Source organism: Silurus meridionalis, chromosome 1 (genome assembly GCF_014805685.1).
Source record: "Silurus meridionalis isolate SWU-2019-XX chromosome 1, ASM1480568v1, whole genome shotgun sequence".
Classification (NCBI taxonomy): Eukaryota; Metazoa; Chordata; class Actinopteri; order Siluriformes; family Siluridae; genus Silurus; species Silurus meridionalis.
This window is the reverse complement of record NC_060884.1, coordinates 24,581,249-24,606,733: the sequence shown is the minus strand read 5'-3', so window position 1 is coordinate 24,606,733 and position 25,485 is coordinate 24,581,249. Positions and strand designations below refer to the sequence as shown.

The 25,485-nt window shown below is 36.9% G+C and overlaps 2 protein-coding genes across 2 annotated transcripts in view; one reads left to right on the top strand and one right to left on the bottom strand.

Annotated features, from left to right (window-relative positions):
* Positions 1-31: 31 nt before the first annotated feature.
* On the bottom strand, positions 32-9,373 carry actl6a (actin-like 6A). Its single transcript, XM_046850065.1, has 14 exons — positions 9,166-9,373; positions 8,172-8,248; positions 7,918-8,092; positions 7,672-7,772; positions 7,485-7,582; positions 5,415-5,509; positions 3,827-3,933; positions 2,770-2,859; positions 2,606-2,667; positions 2,357-2,471; positions 2,188-2,268; positions 1,181-1,276; positions 621-707; positions 32-513 (listed from the first exon to the last, which is right to left on the bottom strand). The coding sequence occupies exons 1-14, from the start codon at positions 9,188-9,190 to the stop codon at positions 433-435; spliced, it is 1,290 nt and encodes a 429-aa protein (XP_046706021.1). The 5' UTR covers positions 9,191-9,373; the 3' UTR covers positions 32-432.
* Positions 9,374-12,891: 3,518 nt separating this feature from the next.
* tmem131 (transmembrane protein 131) overlaps positions 12,892-25,485 on the top strand; it is a 45,294-nt gene continuing 32,700 nt past the window's right edge. Inside the window, exon 1 of the mRNA XM_046844653.1 lies at positions 12,892-13,067. Coding sequence (XP_046700609.1) covers positions 12,938-13,067 — 130 coding nt within the window. The 5' untranslated portion in view covers positions 12,892-12,937. The remainder of the gene's footprint in view (positions 13,068-25,485) is intronic.

The window sequence follows — 25,485 nt, the reverse complement described above, 5'->3', positions numbered from 1 at the left end:
AGTGCATAATGATCCACGATACAAAGAAATCTAACATGAAGCTGTCACAAAAACCTTTATTTTCAAAACGGCCAATCACTGATTAAAAACACAAGTAGTTGACTGAATATATTGCTTCATCATTTTCTCTGCAATTTGAGGGTCATAGTTTACTCTTAAATGTGTCAGATGACAAGTATTATCTAAAATACAGAACTTAATCTTTCCTCTGGGCTGTGAAACGAAAAACACACAACAACAAAAAAACACGAGTATAGAAAAAAGTGTGACCATGACAATTATTACAGAGTTATAAAATCAAAAACATTGAATAAGAAAGCGGAACTAATCTTTGTATAATTTATGTTCCTGAGTCCACTAAGAAGGCCTGTTCTACCAAGATGCTTTTTTTTTAATTGAAGAATCAAAAGGCAACAAAGCTGCTTAAGTTGGTCAAGGGCACTTCCTCTCTACACACTGCTTCCCTCCTTCTTCATACTCTTGCTTAGAAATCCACATTTGTTGGAATGTTCCCTAAAGACAGAGATTCAAATAATGATGAGAACCACAAAGATGTGTTTTTGATTGGATTTTCTCAATACAGCCACAGCACTGAAAATGTGTGAAGCAGAAGCACTCACCAGTGATGCCAGGATAGATCCTCCGATCCAGGCACTAAACCTGCGCTCCAGGGTCGTGTTGTTGGCTATTAACTTCAAGCGCATACTCTGTGAATAGAAACATTTTCATTATGGTCGTGCTGATTACTAAAAATCTCTTGAGCTCTTGTAGAATTTGAAAAAGACCTAAAACTAGAACTCTGGTCTCAGATTTGTGTGAACAGTCCTTTACTTTAACTATTAAGAAGCATCAGATGGAGAATTTTATCCAACAATGTAATGCACTAATTAAACTGTGTATCCACTTGCTTAGAAAAGTAACTATATGTAGACAAGATGCATTATATATTAGACAATTGACGGGCAATGTGAAAAATATCTAACACTATAAATAAAAAAGTCAACTAATTTGAAACAATTTTATATTTACAATTAAATATTGGCAAATCACAGAGCTGTATTAATGCAGTTGTTCTGATATTAACAGCCTTTTCATCAGGATTTAATAACACACATCTGTGGTATATAAAACACATTTTGGTCTACAGATTTTATATATAAATAAATGCAGTAGAACAAACCGGTGGTGTCTTCTGAGACAGTTCTCTGTTTAGTCTGTCTGTAAATCCTTGGATGAGTGTGTTTCCTCCAGTTACTATCACACTGCCATACAGTCCCTGTGGGGGGAATAAATAAATAAATAAAACCACCACCATAAATACCATCAGGATCCACTATAAATCAAAGGGTATTTTCAATTTGAATTTAATCCTTATTTGAGCAGGTGAACTGCACTTCAATACAAAAGCAACCTGTCGAAGAGTAACTGAGCAATGAGGGGACAGAAATATGAAATCTACAATAGTGAGGAAGTGATTGTGAATCCACCCAACTGCAATGTAAGCTTAAATTGAGCCAAAAACATACAGTTGTAGCATTGTAATGTGTTCTGAATATTTTTAAACAAATAAAGTAAAAAAACAAAGTAAAAAAACTGTTAATTGACAAAAATGTTTCAAACGAGTTGGTTACTTAATTAGCAGTAGCTCCGAAATCCTCTATACTCAGAAGATTTTTGATTGTTTCTTTTAACCAATGAATTAAAAGAAAAAAATGTTATATGTAAAAATGTCAGCCCGTCACACTATCGCTAATCTTTTTTTTTATTTTGCTTTAAAAGTTTAAGTTATGTGCAGTGTAAAAAGAAAAAAAAAAGAAAAAATAGCAAACAATTTTTTTCTTTTACTTTAAATCAGACTAATATGTATAAAAGTAACAAAGATTGTTTTGGGATTTTAATACATTTTAGTCCTGGCCAATTTCCTTCTGTTTGCCAGATTTCTCTTATTGTGCAACATCTACCATCCATGAAAGCTTTCGTTGAAACATGAATCCTCTGTCTTTTTGAACTGCTTTTCATTCACTAACATTGGACACAGACTAGGAGCTCTTCCCAGTGGAGGGGAAAAAAAAAACAGCTAACTATACATTCCTGGATTCCTGGCGATTCATTGTCTCCCGGTTTTTAACAATTCACTCGAATTAAGAGACACATTGCAAGTTGTAGAACATTGTAAAAGGCTCTTACCGGTCGGATATCAACGTCACACATGCCAACACTGGTGGTCACAACATGGCCTACTCCAAGCATGGTGTTTCCTGACAGGCCCTGTAAAAAGACACACACATACAACATGCATCTTAATAGGCTACATTCTCAGTTGAAAGAAAAAGAAAACAGGAAGTATTGTGCACACCTTTGCATTAGAAGGGTCAAAAAGGCCCTCAGGAATCTTCAGCCGTTCGGCTCCAAAGTCACAGTTGTAACCGTTAGGGAGCTCATAGTGAACGGTCGGCATCTGAGCAGCCACCCTGCATAAGCAACAAGACATAGATCAAATTCCCTAGATGTCTCTTCCACCAGGGATAAAATCCCTCATTACTCACAAATTTTAAACACAATATGAGCAGCAAATTAAAAAGTCAAAAGGGACAAATGGACACACTGTTCATCATAAGGTGAATCTGAGACTTGCAAGACGGAGGCCTGAAAATCTTGAATAACAGTCTGCAAAAAAAGAAGAAAGAAAAATTAACACATCTGATTAGAACAGAGTTTGTCAGAGGATTAGGTTTGTATCATAAAGTAGACCTGTAGCAACCTCCTTACATTACACATGTAGTTATGCCATGAGCGAGTAACTTGAGGTAGTTTTTCTTTCTTCTTCCAGCTGGCTGGTGAACCTTCACGTACTGAATCCTTTATTTAGAAAAAAAGAGCAGTGTAATATGTACAACACAACAGGTGTTTATATTAAATCTTAAAAATAAGCACAGAACTGTTAGTAGCTACGTTTCAGGAGTGTGACTTCTCTGAGAGAAACAGCAAATTTGGACAGCCTGGATTATTTACTTTAATCATAAAAGAGTGCTATCCTCACACAATACCACCATCATGCTCATGACCAGGATTTAAGACCATGATTATTTAAACATGTAGTTTGTGCTCACCCTTTAAAGAGCACCATGATGTTTTACAAATGACAAATTATGCATTATTTAAACCGGTGACATAATTCAGTTTTTGCACTGTGCGATTTCAATGGTATTTTAACGATTCACACCGAATCCTTGGTTGGCTGAATTCGCCAACAGACTGGGTGATAACATGAACTCACCACTTCCAACTATACACTGAAGATCCACCAATGACAAAATTATTACATCATAAATCAATTAGGTCTGGTCTGGTGCAGAAAATGTGGTCACACAAAAAAAAACCTTTTTGAAAATAAGCTTGAGGTAATATTAGTATTTTTCCTTTTTATTAATGTTATCACTGTTTTTATAGCTGTATTGTATGTGATCTTAAGACTATAAGCTCAACTTTACAAGATGCATTTTTTTTGTCTCTGACAGCAAAGCCTAACTGAAAAAAAATCAAATGTCATTTAGAGATGAAAATCATTCTTTAGTGAAAGATTAATAGGGGGGTACAATAAACAATATATTAAACATTTTCTTTTTATATTTACCACAGATCAATTGTACACTGAGGACTAATAAATTGATTTTAGGTCATTTTCAAGCAAAATATTTTATCTGTTCCATTTCATCAACATGACAAAATATGATTGCATGCCACGAAACTCTATACTGTGGATTACACATGCAATCTGTGGATATGGCATGCAAAAATAAAACTGGCTTCTTAGACAAAGCCTCACCTTTGATGCAATCATGTATGGGGGAATGATTTCAACGCTTAATTCTTGAAACAGCTCTCTGCACTGCATGCTCATGAAGTCACCTGCGAGTGGGGACTTGACAATGCCTGAAAAAAGCACAGAATAAACTTTCAGTGCCAATATACAGTATAATACACAAGAATTGCTTAATTGACTGCTAAGAACTTCTGTTGAGTGAGTTTATATGTACAAAATGCCTCACAATCCAAGAAAAATTTAAGTTCACAGTCACAGCAAATGTCTGTTTAGTGGTGTTTGTTGGAATCTTAATGCTCTCAAAACACTTTCAAAATCAGCTGAACAATGCAGGATCACAATGTTGATGTTATAAATTCCTCCTTATTTCAAGAACCTGAACAAGCCTTTTTTTTTTAATCATAATTTAAATTATCACTTTGCAACCCATTTTAACCAATCTATTTTCTATAATGAATCAATCTCCCAAACTCGCTCTATTTTCAATAGCCTTAACTAAACATTATTTTGCAAATTAATTCTAAAATTGTGGCAGCTGTTGGCCACATCATACATCAAAACAGAGCAACAGCAGGGCAGTTATTATTATTTTTTTTTTCCTCTTTGTTTACATACCTATTTTTATATATCCTTATACCTTATATTTTATTTTATATAGTTTTTATACTTTATTTATCTGCTTTTTTTTTCCCCCCACCCTATTCCCCTCTTGCCAGACCGTCGTATAAAGCATTTCACTGCATGTCGTACCCTGTATGTATGTGTATGTGATGAATAAAATTTGATTTGATTTGATTTGAGTTACATGTCCACAAGTTGCCCTTGTACCCAAAACCAGACTGTGGACATCCCTGCTTTAAAATGATGAAGCAGTTAGAGTATACATGTTGTGAGTATTCTGATAAATGACCTAGATGCCTTCTGGATGGTATTACAAAGTCTTGAACTGTAGAACAACCTAGATCTGATTTAGGTTTAATTTCTATACTTTCTCTCTATCTCTCGTATGTACTAATATATATATATATATATATATATATATATATATATATATATATATATATATATATATATTAGTACATACGAGAGATAGAGAAAAAGTGTACAAGATAATCAGGTTATAATCCTATTTGATTAGGTAGCAGCTCCTTCTAACACAATAAAAATTAAACCTAAATCAGATCGAAGTTGTTCTATCTATCTATCTATATATATATATATAAATAAATATATTAAAATTATAATATAATAATATAATTAGATAGATAGATAGATAGATAGATAGATAGATAGATAGATAGATAGATAGATAGATAGATAGATAGATAGATAGATAGATACACACACACACACAAACAATTTATATGCTATATGTAAGTAAAAAGCAGATCACCAGATAGGTATATTGAACTGCTAATATTTTATGTTTAAATCACCACCATTATTTCCAATCAGGTCCTTTTGCAATCAATGAATTAACTCGTGTCTTTGTGCATGTTGTCATAAATAACAAAACAGTGTCAACAGATAAATATTTCAAGTATTTTTTTTACTCAAAAAGAAAACCCAAGAAACTAGATGGATGATTTACCTTGTTGCAGGACATAACCATCATGCACTGGAATAGCGGTCGTGTGTGTCGCACCACTGTCTAACACTAAACCAGTGGATCGTCCATTTGCAAAGCTGATATGATTAACAGTTAAGAAAGCTGCAACATTTTATCAGGCAAAATAGATGTATTTTGATCTGTTCTAAATGTACCTGAAATTAATACTTTTCAAGTTTTTAATACTCTAATCAACATGGGCATGGACAAATATGGAGGCTTTATGCAAATATATGTTTATTAGTGTATGCTAGTGTATTATATGCTTGTAAATGTTTTAAAGTAATTATTGTGTTTTAAGTTACGTAAATAAATCAACACACCAAACGGAACGTTTGCTGTTTCCACACGGACGGTTTTAATTGCCGGATGTGCGCATTATGGCGGATTTTGGTGCTTGAATTGAGACTTGGCACATCAGTAAAACAAATGTTTGTGATTACAAATAATTTTCGATAGACTTTGTTTGTTTTTGTATACCTGAGTAACGGAAGGACGTCATGAATAAATGTGTTGCGTTGCAGGTTTTAATTTCACCTCGTATTTATTTATATTAAATATAAATGTTCAAACGGAAATACGATCCGCATTAATCGTGGGTTAATAAATATTATATGTATATATCTTCTCAAAGGAGAATACTATAGTATTGGTGAATACAACAAAAGTAAGTACACCCTAAGTGAACATGTAAAAAACTGTGTCCAAAGTGTGAATATTTTGTGAGCACTATTGTTGTCTAGCACTGCCTTAATCCTTCTGGGCATGATCTGCACAGAGCTGCACAGGTTGTTGCTGGGATCCTCTTCAACTCCTCCATAATGACATCACAAAGCTGCTGGATGTTAGACACATGACACTTCTCCACCTTCCACTTTAAGATGCCCCATAGGTGCTCAATAGGGTTCAGGTCTGAAGACATTCGGCCCAGATTCTGAAGGAATCTTTAGAATGACACATTACATGTTGGAATCCATGTTTCCCCAATGAACCGCAGCTCCCCAGTACTAGCAGCACTCATGCAGCCCCAGACCATAATACTACCACAACCACGCTTGACTGCAAGCAAAACAATTTTCTTGGTACTTCTCAACAGGGTGTCACCATGCATGCTGGAGAACATCTGAGCCAAACAAGTTTATCTTAGAACTACAGGACATGGTTCCAGTCATTCATGCTTTTGGACAGGTTGTCTTCAGCAAACCATTTGTGAGCTTTCTTGTGAGGCAGCTTCAAAAGAGGCTTCCTTCTGGGAAAACAGCCATGCAAACTGACCTTGTTGCAGTGTGCAAACGGTCTGAGCACTGACAAGTGGATCTTCCACTTCTGCAAACTCTAAAGCAATGCTTGCAGCACTCGTGTCCAGCATCTGCATCTGACCATTGCGAGGCCTGCTCCGAGTGGAAACCATCTTGGAAAACCTCTGTATGACCCTTTTCACTGTAACGTGACTTAGTTTCAGGGTCTTATAGCTTAGGCCATCTCTGTGGAGAACAACAATTCTTATTCTAATTCTCAAATCCTCAGAGAGTGCTTTGCCATGTTGAACATCCGGTGGTCAGTCTGAGAGAAGTGAACTGTAAGCAACAAATTTTAACTGCTAATAAAAGATACACAAATTTGTATGGTCTTGTCAAGCAGACAAAAACATGAACATGATGAATAGGACGTGTGGCTTTGTTTATCACGTAGGGTGTACTCACTTTTGCTGCCAGCTATTTTGACAATAATGGCTGTATGTTGAGTTTTTTAGAGGACAGTAAATCTATACTGCTATACAAGCTGCACACTGACTACTCTAAAATATATCCCAGTATGATTTCTCTAGTATTGTCCCTCGAGAAGATGGTTGCTAAAATGTGAGGAGTGTACTCACTTTGTGAGATACTGTGTGTGTGTGTGTGTGTGTGTGTGTGTGTGTGTGTGTGTGTATAATATATACTATATAAATATACATCACCAATATTCTTTACATGAATTCTGGTTCTTGTAAACACATACTAAAACCTGAAGGTGAGCAACACTTTAGCAGCAAAATAATGTGAAGGATACGCCGATAAGACAGCTGTTTTACACAAGAAGAAAGCAGGGATGTTGTAATGCTCAAACATAAGCTCAGTCAGCTTTTCCCTCTTGGCTCGTGTGTTCCACTAAAAATAAATGAAAACAGTAAGTCAGGCTGAGTAAATGTGCATGTGTGGACCAGTATAGCTATGACAAAAGTTAGTGTAGTGCTTACAGAGGCTTCTGACATCAGTACGGGATGCAGGCTAGGTTCAGATTTGAAGTGCATTCTGTAAGTGTGGTCCAAAATGGCCTGAAAGCTGTCCCATTCTTCAACTAGGAGAAATATAGATGATGTAACAATTTATCAGCAACAAAAATTTGTTCTTTAACTATAAGCAGAAAATGTGTCCTGAAACAAATTATTTCAAGTTCTAGTATTTTTCCTGATAATTTGATTCTCTGCAACAAGAACACTTACTCATGCCATTTTTCAGAGGTGACATGACCTCCATGTTTTCCCGTGGCACCCTGAGCTGGTTGGTGTCAATGTAATATGTCGTTCCACTTTGCTTGCTTTTATCCCCGTCTGTTTCCATGGGCGTAGTGCCATCTTCTCTGTCCACAGTCACGCCAATCACAGTGGGGAAGTCAGCCTGCAACATCGGTTTCATCATATAGCAAACCTCACACATGGATGACACGGCAAATGTAAAATCAAGGCTTTCCTCTTACCTTGGGGCAGTCCTCTCCTGCATATCCAGCCCTCACAGAGTAGGACCCGATATCAAACACCAGCGCACCGACCTCGTCTGGTAGACAGAAAAAAGCTTAAATGACTGTTTAGTGGATGCACATTTGAATGCTATTCGTCCTTGAGCTTTGCATTACATCAAGCATACAACTGCACTGTCTATTCATTATACATTTACTTCCTGTCACTCATAAATGATAGATTGAATAGAAACATGAAGTGCCAAAATGACAGGCACATGTGTAAACACATGGTGGAGAATAGGACACAAGGGATGATAGACAGATAGACTGGATGGATAAATGAATGATGGATGGATAAATGAATGATAGATGGATAGGATGGAGAGATAAGGTAGAAAGAATAGAACTTGTGTTATGATGAAAGGCATGACTGGATAGAAAGGAGTGGAAATGGAGGGATATATAGGATGAGCAGCGAGTACACATGGGATAGAATACAAAAAGGGATTGAACGGAATGGGCGGACAGATAGATAGAGAGATAGGATAGAAAGATGTAGAGAAACGATATATGATGTAGGGATATGATCAATAGATAGAATCGTTGGATGGATGGATGGATGGATGGATGGATGGATGGATGGATGGATAGATAGATAGATAGATAGATAGATAGATAGATAGATAGATAGATAGAAGCAACTATGGACATTTATTACAGTTTCTAAAGATGTTTTTATTTGATATTAAGTTGCACTGTAAACGCCATGCAGTCAATGCGCAGCGCGCGCACTCACACAGACACACACTCGCACATTTTAGCGAAATAAATAAACATTTTACCGACTGTTTGGAACTCAAATAAATAAAATCAACAGGTTTATATTCTACCTACCGCTGTACAGCTAGCGGTTTTAGCTAAACGTGGCGGACGTTCATTCATTTTCCAGCGCTCTCACACACACACACACACACACACACACACACACTCGAGCGCGCGCACACACACTTACCCCCGCCATACACTCCTCCACTCATTATAGCAAACAATAGATGTAGATTTGTTTAGTATAAGTACAACTAAACCGTCCCTGGTTAAATAGAAATCCGCAATGTTTCTCTTTCTTCTTTTATAATAAAAAAATCATCACAACAAAAGAAACGAGACGGACATTTCCTCTACGGCGACCAGCAGTGGATGCGATTTCAACTCAGAAACACAACACCGCCCCCTTCCGGCTCAGATGAAAACTACACGGACCATTTATTAAAGTCAAACGTGTGACGAAAACTAAAATACTTTTTTCCCTAACAGTCATAAATATTTATTACTTATATATACATTGCATCTCACATGTACGCTCATTTTCACTGTGCATTTTGTCAAACCTTTAATGGCCAGAAGGTTGACTACTTAATTGTACAAAGCGACAAAATGCAATAAAGCGAAATCTCTATATAGTCTGCATGTAACAGTCAAATCAATTTTTCATAGCTACTTCATTTATTTATTACATATATAACTATTGGTATACTTGCATGTGTAAAGATGAAGATGAAGAAATTGTTGCCACCTTCTAGCTCCAGGGTTGCAGGTCGGATCCTGAGCTCTGGTAACATAGGGTGTAGAGCTTCACAGTTTCATGCATTTGCACTATAACTAGATCTTAACATTGTACATTAGATATTTATGTCTTGTGTAATTTTTTTTTAAGTTCATAATTTTTGTCAGGCTGTTTGGAGGATTTACCAAGTAAGAATTTTATTGTATGGTGTAACAGTGTTTTCTGTATATGACATCTACCTCATATTTATCACACCTTAGTTTAATGTTTACTTGTGCACAGTCTATGCACCATGATCCGTTACTAATGGTATTTTATACTGTGTATTTGGAAGAATGACAATAAAGATTGAGTTGAGTAGGGTTATAACTTTTAAATCTTGAATGTACTTGAATATCTGGACCTATATAGCATTTATATTCTAGAAAACACACACACACACACACACACACACACACACACACACACACACACACACACACACACACACAGAGGCTCAATTATCATTTACCTAGGGGCAATTTTAGTTTAGTTTAGGCATATTTCTGGGAGGGAGTGGAGAATCTGGAGGAAACCCATATGGACAGTAGAAGAAACATATAGACATATGCAAAAATGTTACAATTCACTAGATTTTAACAATAACAACAGTATTGTGTTACGGTTAAATAAAAAAAAAATTATATTGTAACTGACTGTACTGTGCAGTCTAAACAAAAACTGAATATTTTATACTTCTACTTCATCTACTTTTCATTGTCATGTTTGTCTTTTGTGACATTCCTTTTCCCCTAATTATTTTAGACTATAATTATAAATTCCCAAGGATCCCATTACATCCAGCCTTAAAGTGTCCTGATTACAGATAAGGCGCCGATGTGCAGTCATACTCAGACACAACAGGAAATTTGATGTTAGTTGATGTAAGTTTGGTAAGATTGTAGCAAATGAGCCACGTAGGCTTGGTTTCACTGCAGGTTTTCAATATAAGAGGCCTAAAACTGTAAACATTTTGGACTGCCACGATATACACAGTTATCTCAGAGGTTGGTTTGCATGCAGGACTTATCAGTTATAGGATATCAACAAACAAACAAGCAAACTCGAGTTACACTTTGTGTGATGTTTGGCATGTTCTCTATGCGTCTGGTAGAATTTTTTCAAGCAAAAAAACATCCCAGCAAATGTAGATGTGTGAATGTGTCTGTGCCCTTTGAAGAATAGGTAACCCATTTGTGTTGTGTTCCCACTTCATGCCCGGTTTTCCCAATGTATACATCTGACCAAGATAAATTGGTTATTAATAAAAAAAAAAAAAAAAAAAAAAGGAAAACTAAGTAGAATAATTAGTTAACAAAAAAAATAACTGGATAAATATCACACTTTGAAAAATAATGTTTTGCCAAACGCTTCTGAAATCTGAGCACCCCAGAACACCACCACCACCCCCAGGTGCTTAGATTTCCATCCAGAAGTCCATCTATGACAAATATAATATGGAAAACTAATCTTCCATTTCCAAAAAATCCTTAAATCCAATAAATACTGTGTTATTATCTGGTTACGGATGTACATGTTTTAGCTCTGATCAGAAAAGTTAAATTCCTGTGCACGTTATACAATTGTTAAATAAAGTAATTTTGATTTGAAATGAACAGACAGACAGACAGACAGACAGACAGACAGGCTGACAGACAGGCTGACAGACAGACAGACAGACAGACCGATCGATAGATAGATAGATAGATAGATAGATAGATAGATAGATAGATAGATAGATAGATAGATAGATAGATAGATAGATAGATAGATAGATTTTTAAACAAATTTTAAAACAAATACAATTTACAAATACATTTTAAATGTAGATTTATTTTCACAAATTTGATCAATAACTTCATCTTCAGTAAACAGTAATTTCCAGGCAGAGGGGACATGGATTCAGTGCTCATTCCTATAATTGTGGCCACAGAACCTGGAAAACTCACAGGCTCCTTTACCAGTACAGTTTTTCTCAGTTGCTTTGGAGCATTTCTCAAATCATCCTTAATAAGTGCATTCTCAAAACAATTTGTACAAACAGCGCAATACATTGGATTTCTTGTGAAAGCCTGTACTTTTTGCAAAATCTTTAGTTCATCTCTCAAAAGGAGGTATTTGTGTAAATGAACATCTCATTCCCATCAAACTGAAAAGTCCCTCTGTCATTGTTCACAAACGAGATCATCAAAATGTTTAGTCATGTTGTCAGTATGACGCTGCACAGTTTCAGGATTTCTTAATTTAAACTACGGTTTGGATTACATTGAATGAAAATGCACAAAATGTGATTTCCTCTGTTTGGCATCTATGAATTTCACCAGCACAAATTTATTTATTTGATTGCATATTTGATTTGATTGCAAGAGACCGGACAGGATTCACACTTTTACTGTACTGTACAAGTCTTCGTTTGTTTCTTATTTGTTTATCCATTTTCAGAATTAATAATTCTGTGTTTTGCTCTCACAAGATTTACCTTTGACCTGTTTTAGAGAACTAGTTGATTATTGGTTGATCTGATGCCATACACTCGCCTTCATTAGTGAACTTCAAGATTCATCTGCACAATTCATCAATTCAAATCACATTTACCAAAAAAAAAAAAATTATAAATAGAAATGTTAGATGACAGATGATGAAAACTGGTTTAAACATTTAGCATTTAATGACTTATGCAATGAACTGATGCCGAGATGGTTTGGGGGTTAAGACTATTTAGGTAAAACCAGTCAAATATATTTTGATCAACATGACAAACAATCGATAATGTAGTAAACCTCAGACAATTGTACACAATCGATTCAATTAATGTACAAAAGCATTCGCAATTTGAATCAAAGCAACAATTGTTCTTATGATGCACAGGTGACTAAATGATGTGGAGGTTGAACAAGTAGTTTGGAGAATTTAATTTCTGATCTGAAAAACAGAGCAACAGAGAAAAGCTGTAGAAACATGTTGAAACCGTGTTCAATACAGTTTCTCCCCATGCACGAGCACTAGGTAGGATATACACTAATGTAGTGAGCCACAAAGCCGATTAGGATGCAGCCTTAAGCATCCGTTGCCTAGGTTTCCGCCAGGTGGCGGTGTGGAGTGGTGGCTGTTTATATCCGCATGCACACACGGACTGTAGTTTAAAACACACACACACACACAGAGAAACTGAAACAGCAGCATGGCGAGTGAAGAAAGAACACAGAGTTTCTCGCTTAGACCAAGAACTAAATCCTCACCTACATCATGCGTTTGCATGCTGAGGGTTTTATTTATTGCAGTAATACACATGATAGAAGCCAACAAGCAAGGTAATTATCAGCGTGTGAAAGTGTGTGTATGAATATGTAGGGGGCCTTTGGGGCTCGTTTTCTGATTATCTCTGGAGTCTCTTGTCAGTGGAGCTGGCTGACTGTTTAACTGCAGGCTAACGCTAGCATGCTAGGTTCTCAGGTGCTTTTTTGGCTGGAGCGTTAGTTTAACACAGCCTCGCTCGAAATGTGTCAATAATGGTCCGGGAAATGTCCGAGTTTGATCTGCTGTAACAAATAAAACAGAAGCCGAATCCGGGAAAGCGGGTCTTCATTCCAGCTAGCCAGGGCTAACTACCCGAAAAACCTAGCAGCCTCCCTGAAATAACTAGCCAGGGCTAATTTATTTAGAATTGTACCTCATTGTTATAATTATTAGCATTATTAGCTACTATTATAATTATTAGAAATAACAACAATTCCAATGCTCCTAATTTTGCTGCTTTGTTTGAGTTTCTTGGTTAGCGCTCTTCATAAACAACACCTAGCCTGGAAGAGGACTAGCCGCCGGAGGAACCTGGTGCTTTTATACCATTATTTTATTTTGATTCAAACTAATTGCAAAGTATATAAGAGTTGAAGTTTTCTGCTAGCTCGTTAATTGTGTGTGAGGCGTAGTGCAGGCCTGTCTGTGTGTGTGTTGTGAGCTCTGACATGTCAACTCTCTTAGTTAAAAAAGAGCTGAGCAGTCCGTATCCCAAACCGATCCCTGCCACCTACATACCTGCCCTACTGCACCCCAAGAAATCATGGCGTCTAGTGCCCTATAGTGTCCGATTACACGTTATTTGAAGTAGAGCCTGAGTGTGGTGGTGGTGGTGGTGGTTCTGATTGTGAAGTAAAGATATGGCAGGATTGGCCTTTAGATATGGAATGAGAAATGTTTCAGTGCAGTGTGAAATAAAAACAACAAAAAACTCTGCCTTTACATAAAGACTTGCAGAAGCATTCATAGAAATGGCATTGCTCGGTTTTCAATTTGGCTCTAAGCGTCCCAGGTCAGATCTGTAAAATATGGGTGTAGAGCAGTTCATTTCAGTCCTGTTTTGAGAATTTGACTGTGAAAATGTGCTCATTTCCCTGACAAATCCAGAGCTTGAAGATCAGAATGCAGCAATCCATTTCTAAAAGCGAGGGAACTCGACTAGCGAGCGATCTCGTGTATAGGTTTGGGTAATTTATGTAATTAATTTGTGTTTAAATGTCCTAAGCGCTCTCGTTTAAACCCCCAAACAAAGCCGTATGTTTCTTTCGTCAGTTGTTTACAAGCTCGTACATCCCGCTGTTGCTTAGGTGGAACGTAACACAATAGGTTTTATTCTGCTTACCTGAGCTCAGATGCTTTGTAACTAGCTGTGCTCTGACACAATAGAAAAATAAACTCAGTTTTGTCAAGGCAACCGTCCCCATGGTGTGTAGGTTATTGCACGCGTTGACAGAAACATTGATTAGGACATCCAGGGGTAACTAGCAGCATGTCCGCTTCAAAGAGTACACAAGTGTGTTTGTTGTCTGATTACTCCAGACAGATCATCTGATGGATTGTCCGATGTGTCAGCGTCGTTGTGGAGTTTTAAGGATCTATACGCAATCACGAATTAATTTCATCACACTTTCTAAGCACATGACAAGAGCTTGGAGCGTTGATGAATATTTAATGCTTAAAACTTTTGATTAGTTTCGGACATTTTTAAATACAGCACAGAAATCTCAGAGACATCATCAGTATCTCTGTGAAGGAGCCCACAAATTAGGATCCCGCCTCTATAAATTATAGATATATACATAGATAGCAGTACATTTTATTAATTGGTCTTAAGTGACGTGGCAACCAAATTTAGGGACGGTTTTGCATTTTCTTAAAGAGTGGGGGAGGGTAAAATCTATTCAGAAGGTAAGAAAACAAGCCTGTCAGAGACGTGATTTAGATTTTTTTTTTCCTGTAGCACTACTTCAGTTTATTACGAGGAATCACATAACATGCGTGTTCAGGTCCAACATTACCTATTTCAAAGACGGTCGGAGGTCCCTGTGACTGTGCTTGGAGCCTTGTGCTGCTGTGTATTGAAAGGCCATGTTTACATTTATGGCGTATGTGTGTGAAATCAGGAACAATCCAAACCAGGAATAACACCTGAGCCATTCCACCATTAGACCAAACGTATACGTTTTTAAGTTCTGGCTGATTTTTAGCCTGTGCTGTAAATCAACAAGGTCATGTGATCTTCGCCTGCAGCTGCCACAGCACGCTGCTGTGCTTTGTAACTCGCCCAACATTACTCTATTACTCAGACAGGTGTAGAGCCAAATGGATTAAATGTCATAACCACAACGGCAGAGTGGCAAAACTTGCTGAATAAACGCAGCTGCTGCATCAATCTGGGAGACGAATCCTGTCGCTTGTTAGACGTGCTTAGGTCTTGTAATTAGAAATCATCTCAAACATGTTGTGTGTAGGTTTGCCTGCATCATGAAGAACATTGTACATCTTCCTCTTCCTCATCAGCAGCTCGTATTGGCTTGTTCCGTGCGTGATGTCTTTCTTTCACGTGTTGTTGATGTTTGAAATCTGATTGCTCAATAGGTGTTGATTCATTTTGTGTCCACGCAGATATGAGTAGTGTGGAATCATCATAGCCGACACTCATTATCGACATAATATAAGCCTGTCAAAGATATCTTCCAGCCATATGGGCTTCTTTCCCAAACTGTTAACACAAATTTGAGGGCACAGAATTATATTGGATGGCTTTGGATCTGGTAGCATTAAATTTTCCCTTCACTTGAACTAGGAGACCCATACCTGTTTCAGCATGACAGTACCCCTGTGCACAAAGCCAGCTTCTGAATAGATAGTTTACATGGATTGGCGAGCAAGTTCATGAGTGGCCTGCTATAGAGATCTGACCTCAATCCTACTGAACACCTAGGGTTGAATTGGAACGCTGACTGCACCCCAGGCCTCCTCACCCTACACCAGTACCTGCCTTTTACTAAAGCACTTGTGGCTAAATGAGCGCAAATCTCCACAAACACACTTCCAGAAGGCCTTCCAGAAAAGTAGCGGTTATTATAAAAGCAAATGGGGACTAAATATGGATTTTAAAACACACAGACGAATATTGTGTCCACAAACGTTTGTCCATGTAGTGCGTGTATATCCAGACATTTGAATGTAGTATTTCTGAAAGAAGAGAAGCTCCTTAAGTTCTCCGCCAGTGCGTAAGTCATTAGAAAAGAGAACTTAGTTTTTGCGGTTTTCTCCTCTATGTGACAGACTGGTTCCTGAGGCCACGTGGGTGTCGTCTGTTTTATAGATTTAACAATGTAAGTAGCAACACTATCGTGACCAGGATGTTCCAAAACATCAAATGTAACAGTTAAATGGATGTGTTGTACTCTGCAAATGTCTATTGTATGATATACATACCATAAGGATTTATTCACTGTACATACGTTTGCATACATGTACATTAGATATGTATGAAGAAATTTCCCCACTGTGGGAGGAATAAAGGTATATCTTATCTTATTATATATGTATATATATTAGATGCTGTGTATATATATACTGTATATATGCTGTGTATATATATACTACATATTTATTTGCACTTCTAATAGATGCTAAACTGTGTACCTGTACTATGCAATGACAATAAAGATCTATCTCTCTATCTATCTCTCTATCTCGCTCTCTCTAAAACTCGGGTTATAAGAGGAACATTCCCTCTGCTTTGAGACTTTTGTTCAAATTTATTTTTAATGAACAGCATCAGAAGCAATTTGCGTTCACAGCTGCCAAAGTTACTTTGCACGAAACATGCTGTTAGTTTGGAAATACACTGTGTACTACACTTAACCCTCACATGCACTTGACACTCTATGCCCGCTTTTATAGAAACACCTGTATGTTCATGCAATTATCCAATCAGCCATTAATTAGGCAGTGGTTCAATGCAAAAAAGGTACAAATCAAGTGCTTGACATCAAACACCAAAATTTTTGGTCTGATCAAAACCATGTGAGGTTTTTATTATTTGGGTCAGAATGTTGTGCTTTGTGAGATGCTTTTCTGCTCACTACAATTGTAAAGAGTAGTCGTTTGAGTTTATGTAGCCTTCCTGTGACAACTGAACCAGTCTAGCTGTTCACTTCTGCCCTTTTCTCTTAAACCACTAGCAGAAACGGCATTCACCGGATGTCTGTTTTGTTTTGTTTTGTTTTGTTTTGTTTTTGGCACTTTTCTGTGTAAACTCTAGAGACTGTTGTGGGTGAAAATCCCAGGAACTCGACAGTTTATGAGATTTAAACCAGTCATCTGACAACAACCTCCCTTCTGCATTCACTGAGCATCGATCTTTTTCCCCATTCTGATGTTTGACATAAAGATTAAACGACGCTCTTGAAATGAAATGCAGCGGGTTGACGTTCCTAATAAAATGGAACATGCACAATTGCCTGTATATTTTGTCTACGGTACTAAAGGCCGACACGCCCATACTCACGCGATCGTTTTACCTGCCGATTCTGCGCTCGTCCTTCTGACTCAACCTCTCCGTTTAGTTTTTTTGTTTCTTTGTTTGAACAAACGCTTGTAATGGGGCGGTGTGTAGGTGTAGTTGCATTGTGCATTAACATCGCTGTGGTGTAAATCCAACATGTCCAGCATTTGTCATCAAAAATTGTTGGAGCTACAGATGTATTCCCTTTTTGATTCTTTTGCAAAATGTCTTTTTTTTTCTTTTTTTTTTCTTTTTAGTTAACAAGCTAGAGTTCCCTTTATATAATGTTTTTAAAAGCTACACAAGTACAGTGAAAGAGGTCTTGCTTATGTTGCATTTTTATGATAGTAAATTGAGCAATTATCGCTATTTACAGGCGTGTGACTGCTGTAAAGCGTTTGAGTTGGACTCTTTCAGTATGATTACTGCAGTGTGCTTCAAGGTCACATTTTTGAAACTGAAAACAAGGCTTCATGTTGAATGTTGGTGCTTTTTAATTGGTTTATTTTTTTTTTTTGCATGATTTTGAAAGTTATTTTTACACCCCTGTTTCTTTCTGACTTCCTGTCTGATCCTGACAAGTCACATCCAATCCTCTGCATGCTAAATCAACATTAATCCACCTCAAACCTAATGTAAATGTAACGGAAATAAACAGGAGATTCATATAGATAAAGACTCGGCTTTTGGCGTTTGAATAAATTGTTGAATATATTGGCTTCTTTTTGCCAGGATCTTCTCCAGTACATTTTATTGCTTTCAGAGCTGACTGTAGCTGCCCTGCATTTGGTGGGTGTTAAATTGATTTCAGGCCGATCGAGAACGAGTGCATCTGAAGAGTTTGCTGACTGAAGCGATTAAGTGCAAGCGAAATTTCCAAACGTGTGCAGGGTTTTGATTTTGAGCAATTGATTTAACACTCACGTTCTTCTATCTGTCGCATGATGAAGCTTAAATTGTAAGCTTTATTATTTAGTCTTAATGTGATGTAAATGTTTGCATTCAACATTTTCTATACTTAAACAATTGATTAGAATAACCAATTAGAACATTTTATCCTTTTATGTTTTTAGAATTATAAGCTGTGCAGAGCTTTGATCAAAGCCATTATTCGACAAACTTCCAAACTTCACACGCACACATACGCTGGTTCATGCTGCTTCCACTGTTTAGACTGTAATCCCCAAATTATACACTTGTTCATCTTCAGTAAGGGTTTTATCCTGGTCAGGGTTGCAGTGGTGCTTATTTCAGGGAACGCCATGTGTGAGGTCGATTACTCCTGGGAAATTGTAGCTCAGTGGTTAAGATGTCAGACTTCTGATCAAAACTTTCATGAGTTCAAATCCTACCCAGATGTCACTCTTGGGCCCTTGAGCAAGGCCCTTAGCTGCTCAGTGTATAAAGAAAGCATTTGTCTGCCAAAGCCCATAAATGCAAATGATTGGAGATTGGGCCATTATGCTTTGATAGATGAGCTGCAGTGATTAGTCAGGGTTTATTGGCAGTATTGATTGAATTATGATGATTAATACCAGGGTTGTGAACAAATGTTTCATAAATTTGAAGTCGATCATTTAATTTGCAATACTGTGAAGTAATTTAACGTGTTGACACTTTGGGTGTAAAACCTTAAGCTCCCGTGGATGCTCTCCCATGGACATTTTCATTGCCAAGCACTGAGTCAACATATTGTTAATGTGCTGTAGCACGTTTTTGTGTTCCGATATGGACAAATAGCTAGAAAACACAGCTGAGTGGAAAAAAAAAAAACGAACCATAATTTTAGCAACAGCACAAACTAAAATGAAGCTTATTCATATTGGAAAAAGGCACTTCTATAAATTAAATGCATGCTACTGTTTTGAAAGCTGTTTTTGACATTTCGGATAGTAATGTGAGGTACAAATCTGCATGTTTCTTTTTTTTTTTTTTTTTTTTTACTTGTCCAGTGGTAAGCTGGTTCGCTTTGCTGAAATCTAAATGCTTGCAGATAAATGATCTCATTCATTAGCCAGACACGCTCACTGGCTACATCAATAGGAACTACTGATGTTAAATATGGAAATCTGAGCCTCACTTATCTCTGTTCCTTTGTTCATCATTTGTTATGCATATAGCTATTCAGTTATTAACATGCGAGGTCACAGTATAAGGATTTAAGTACAGAACAATCAGGATGTAGTGTACTGTTCAACGAATATAATGACAAATACTTATTGCTTATAAAGGCGTGTGGAGTATTTTATGTTGCATGAATCACTTGTGGTCTGAAGTTAGTCAGTAGAGCAATTAAGTTAAAAGTGAGTAATTCATTTCTGCCACTGGACTTCTGGACTTCTTCCAGCCATTTGTGGTTCTATCCCAACTGTTACTTTGAATGTGGAGGCATTACATTTTCCCTTCACTTGAACTAGAAGACCCCAACATAGCCTCATGGACAACGAAAGCTTCATGAAGATATGACGTAGACGGGTTAGATCTTGAGTGGACCGCTCTAGAGCTTTGACCCCGACCTTATTGAACACCTTTGGGATGAATTGGAACACTGACTGCACCCCCAGGCCTCCCCATCATACATTAGTACCTGCCTTTACTTAACACCCTTGTGGTTGAATAAGCACAAATCTCTACACCCACACTCCAAAATCTAGTGGAACATCTTCCTAGAAGAGTGGAGGTTATTGTTACAGCAAATAGTGAATAAATGTAGAATGAGATGTTAAAAAAAAACCACACACACCAACCCACCAACTTTTATCCAAATAGTGTATTTGTTATGCTGCCATGATTTATAAGTCAAAATCTAATTACAAGAAACACTTTAGATGAATGTTGTGTACATATTGAGGCACGCGGTTGTGGATGTAACGAGATTTCATTTCCACAGAAATTCTTCTTCATTGTGAGGTTTCAGTTTGTTGCTTGTAAGACCAGTTTCGATGTTTCCAACAGATTTCAAATAGGACATTCAAACGCATCAATTTGTTGACATGCACACACTTTATATTGCAGTGCTTTTTCCGTGTTAAGTCGATTAGGGTATTTACTGCTATAACACAAGCGGTCATTTTAAATAAGTAGCAAATATACAATTCTTTTTGCCTCATACTTTTTTTCCCCATTTTAGATCAAATTGTATTGTCTTTGTGCAAGGTACACATACAGAGCCAATGAAATGCAGTTAGCATCTAACAAGAAGTGAATAAGTGGCCTGTTTACAATAAATAACAGTAAGATAAATAGGGTTTGAGGTCCATATATACAGGTTTGAGTGTAATTAATGTACAGAAGGTGCAGTATGTAATGTGTGTGTGTGTGTGTGTGTGTGTGTGTGTGTGTGTGTGTGTGTGTGTGTGTGTGTGTGTGTGTGTGTGTGTCACATGTCAGAGTACATCATATATTTACTATATTGGATTATTGGTAGTTTTTGGTTTAATTGTGCGTTCTTTACTTTGCTGAAATTTTACAGAACTGGTGCGACTCTTAGTCAGGTTTGTGGGCCTCTTTGCTAAGGCATGCTTTTTCAGTTCAGTCCAAAAAGATTCAGGTCAGGACTTCATGAGCTCTTTACTCTCACTTGGTTGTCTTTAAGCCACTTTGTTGCAGCTTGTGAGCTATGCGTAGGTTCATTGTCCTGTTCGAAGACCCAATTTTGACCAAGTTTTAACATTTAACTAGTTGATGTCTTGAGCTTCCCATTTCATTTTTTAGTGCTCTTGTCTTTCCAGCAAAGCACCTCTCTAACGCAATGCTGCCTCTTTCATGCTCTTTCATCGTCCGTAAACACTGCTGATCATTATGGCTAAAGAGTTTAAAGAGTTTAATATTTGGTTTCAGATGACTACAGGGCAATCAAGCAAAGGGTTTGTGGTCACCTGCAAACTTCAGACTGGCTTGGCTTATTCTTATTCAGGTGCATCTTCCACAACAGCATAAGTCTATGATGATATAGGATTCTTAATGGTGGGGGTACATCATTTGGTGCCTGCTGCCTTAAAATCGTTCACAGATTTCTTTGCTGTTGTCCTTAGGGTCAGTTAAACTGGGATGAATTCATTAATTCCTAATGTCTGAGTGGCCCAAAGATTTTTGTTTGTATACTGTTGATTGTGCAGATGTTGGTGGTTGTTTCTGGTTCTAAATATAGCCACAGTGCCCTTCAAATTACGACAATTGGCCATTAATTTCGGCTTTTTAAGGTCATTACATCACATTCTAAAATCTTCCAGACTATAAAGTATAAAGGGTTTTGTTTGGACACACTGGGATTCTGACGTGTGTAGTTGATTAAAATGACCCCTGAGGTGAACTTTGTAGATGCACTAATCAGTCTCTAAAAGGAAATGTATGGTAACGTGAAAAATGTTTGGATGTATAAATAAAAAAAAAAAAAAAAACTAAGATTAATATCTTTTGTGAAGTTGGATGTAAACATCGGCCCTCAGTATTACAACGTTCTTTATTTCGTGAAAAAGGCATGAAATTCTGATTTATGATGAAGTAATTCTTAAACTTGAGCTGTAGTTCAGTGTAGGGCTGCAGCTATAGTTTATTTTAGTAATCGAGTATTCTACCGATTATTCCGTCGATGAATCGAGTAATCGGATAAGAAGTAAGTTTTGTTTATTAAAGAGCAAAAATAAACGTACTAAAGAAAATAAGGCATTTTAAAATGAACAACTAATTTGTTTCCGTTTTAAAAAAATGTTTTTTGATGCTGAAATTGCGTACAAGAATATCTGTGTGAACTAAAAAATTGCAATATTACATCAAAATGCAAATATATAAAGAAAAAAATAAAGAAAAATGTCAATTTCAAATTACTTTTAAAAAGGTAAACGCACTGTTCAATGTTTTTTAATTTTTTTATTTAAAGTATGAAATGATCCAAAACTTTGGAAACTTTTTAGCGTTTTTTTAGGCCTGAATCTTCTACAAGCCCTCCATTTTTCATTCTGCGGTGTCTCGTGTGTGTTTTACCTGTCCAGAGCGCTATAGAGTTTAGCAGGTGGTGAGTCAATAATAATGGTCCGTAGGGAAACGGTGCTCCGTGTTTGGTTAAATGGATTAAACAAAGCAAAATTTGCCTCGATGCTTTTTTGTATTCTATTTACTGGAGGAAGCCCTAATTCAGTGTGTTTGATGTTAGACTAAATTAGTGATGGCTTTCTGCTCTGATGCATATTTTCTGAGTTATTTGAGGCACACAAGAGCAGGGAAATCACCTGAAGCTCCTACCCAACCACACATTTATTTTAGTTAGGAGCCTTCTCTGTTCTCATCCAGTTGTTCTCGTTCACCAAGTGTTACTACAAAGGTATCTCCCTGCAGCCTCTGCTATGGCACCTGATCTCTTCAAGAGATCATTACTCATTGTCTTGATTTTTGTGGTAACTTGGACCTGAAAAGCCATTGTGACAGGAAACCAAAGCGTAGGCTGTAGTGTTGTTTATCCTCTATACCCTCTAAAAAAAAAAAAAAGAGTGCCTGCATATAAAATAGTCTTGTGATTTCAATTGAATAGTTGCTTTATTTTCACCTGGGATTTTTTTAGGATTTATGCTGATTTGTAACATCCGATTGAGGCTGTGTTTGGAATTTGTCATGTGCAGAAAACAGTTTATCTTTTATCATTGTGATGTAATGTCAATTGTTGAAACTGGGCCTGTGTTTACTCACTCTTCCAACAAAGCACTATGGAGAATTGTGTTTAGTTTATTTGCCTTGTGAGTGTTCAACTAAACATGGCCTGTAAACACCTCCCAGACCTCAATGAGAGAATATCCCGACCTCATCTGACAGGTTTATACTGACTGAAGGTGTCTATTTAAAAAACACTTAGAAAAAGCACCTTACTTCTCTGGAATTATAATCACCAAGCCCATTAGAGTCGTGTATAAAGCAACGTTTACATATGCAGCAACATTACCGTTTTACCTGTACTTTGCTGAACTCATTCGGACGCCCTTTTTGACTGCTTAGCAGTGTTAATAATGTTATTTTTTCTGTATTCCCTACACTTCAGCCCCAGAGCCACTAAGATATTGACTCAGGATAAAGCAAATAATAAAGATAATTGATTGCTAAACCTTACAATAGGAGGTGTGTTGGAACACTTCACGCTTGATGCTTGAAGTAGATTGTAGTAATAATTGTGGTTAGACCTGCTATTAGCATTAGATCATTTGATGAAATGACTTTCATGTATCAACAATTAGTTAATGTCTACATAGTTCCAGGCAGCTCTCAGGAACTGAATTATTAAGAGATCCACATGACTTGTTGTCAGCGAGTTTAAAACGTACAACAATTTGAGGAGACCGCTTTGGAAAATGATGTAAAATGTTCTACATTTAATATAAAAAGCAAAAAAAAAAGCAGAGGATGAGACCATGTATGCTAGGTTTGTATGCTTTGTACGTTTTGTAACCAAAAGATATTTAAATTATATAGAAGAACAAATTTCTAAAATAAAAACCCCGGCAAAGTCAGTTTTTTTTTTGCTAGATGTGCATACGTTATTATTAAATTATTAAAATATTTTTTTTATGTATATTTTAATTCAAAGCGGCAGCAGGCAAACAAAAAATCTGTTTAAGTCACTGACGGCACTCAAGTCCAGAAATTATAAGATGGTATTAACCACCCCTTTTGCCAAAACATTACCTGTCAAACCAGGTTGCATAACTCAGATCAAACGATATGCTTTCATTTTGATTGTGCTGAGGTGGAAAAATAATTTGCCGTTTAATGTTTATTGCACATGTAGAAGAAATACCAGCTATGCAGCATTACAACTGAAAAAAAAACTTATTTTTTTTTTTTTTTATTCCGACTCTTCATATGATCTTTAGATTTAAATGCCTATTGTTGTGCTCTGACCTGTTATTAGTGCTCTCCATGCCTTTGTACATCTGTGTACAGTTGTTTATTTTCCCCCAAATACATGTGTACACATGAGGACTGTTAAGCTGTGTGATCATGGAACTCATCATGACCTGTCTCCCCCAATCCATGCTTTACTAAAGTTACACCACTCATCTGGCTAATAATAGCACCAGGAGGACAGCGATATGCAGCCGAATATGAGAACCAAGTAGTGTAGTGAGTTGTTGGTTTTGTTAGTATGTGACATTTGTAAATGCATTACAAGTGCTGTTAATTAAAAGGGACAATAAAAGACTTGTCAATTTGGCACTTTATTTTTATCAAAATAAAATGATTTAACTGCCTGCCTGCCTGGTGAGTGGAGGAGACTCTCGCTTTCTGTGATCTGAGCATGTCTCCATAAACTAATTGGCTTGGCTGGATCCTGAGATACCAGCACATTTCCTGGAAATTAATTTGATAGGGCAAGAGGTTTGACAGTACTTTAGGGTGATGATGATATATTGAAATTGTTCTTATTATTGGTAAATGGTAATATGTCATTTGCTTGATTTATTTGGAAAGGTTTCAATTGTGGTCACAGAACCGATAGAAAAACAGAAAGTGCTAAACCTTTTTCCCCTGGATATATTTATTCTGGCAAATCATCTAATCATTTGGAGTTCTTAATGGTTGTAGCATTTAATATTGGAACTATTTGAACATTATCTATTGCAGAGCGTGAGCTTATCATTTGGTCACATGGTTATTCTAAAACAAACCATTTCTATTGCTTTGTATCTCTATGCGAAGGCTAGCAATAAAGATGCACTGTATGGGCAAAAGTATTGGGACACCTGACCTTTCCTGCCATTTGTGGTTCTTCTCCAAACTGTTACCAAAAAGCTGGAAACACACGTATGCGGTAAAATACAATTTTCTGTTCACTTGAACTTGGAAACCCAAACATGTCCCATCATGGCAATGCCCCTGTGTGAAGATATGGTTTACATGGTTTTGATATTAAGATCTTGAGTGGCCTG

Bases quoted from the DNA above. Each gene is read 5' to 3' on its own strand.
- actl6a (XM_046850065.1), bottom strand. From the start codon at position 9,190: ATGAGTGGAGGAGTGTATGGCGGGG. The intron at 1,277-2,187 runs GTAAGAGCCTTT...TTCCCCCCACAG, and splicing joins GTGACGTTGATATCCGACCG to GGACTGTATGGCAGTGTGAT. The intron at 708-1,180 runs GTTTGTTCTACT...TTCTATTCACAG, and splicing joins TGTCTCAGAAGACACCACCG to AGTATGCGCTTGAAGTTAAT.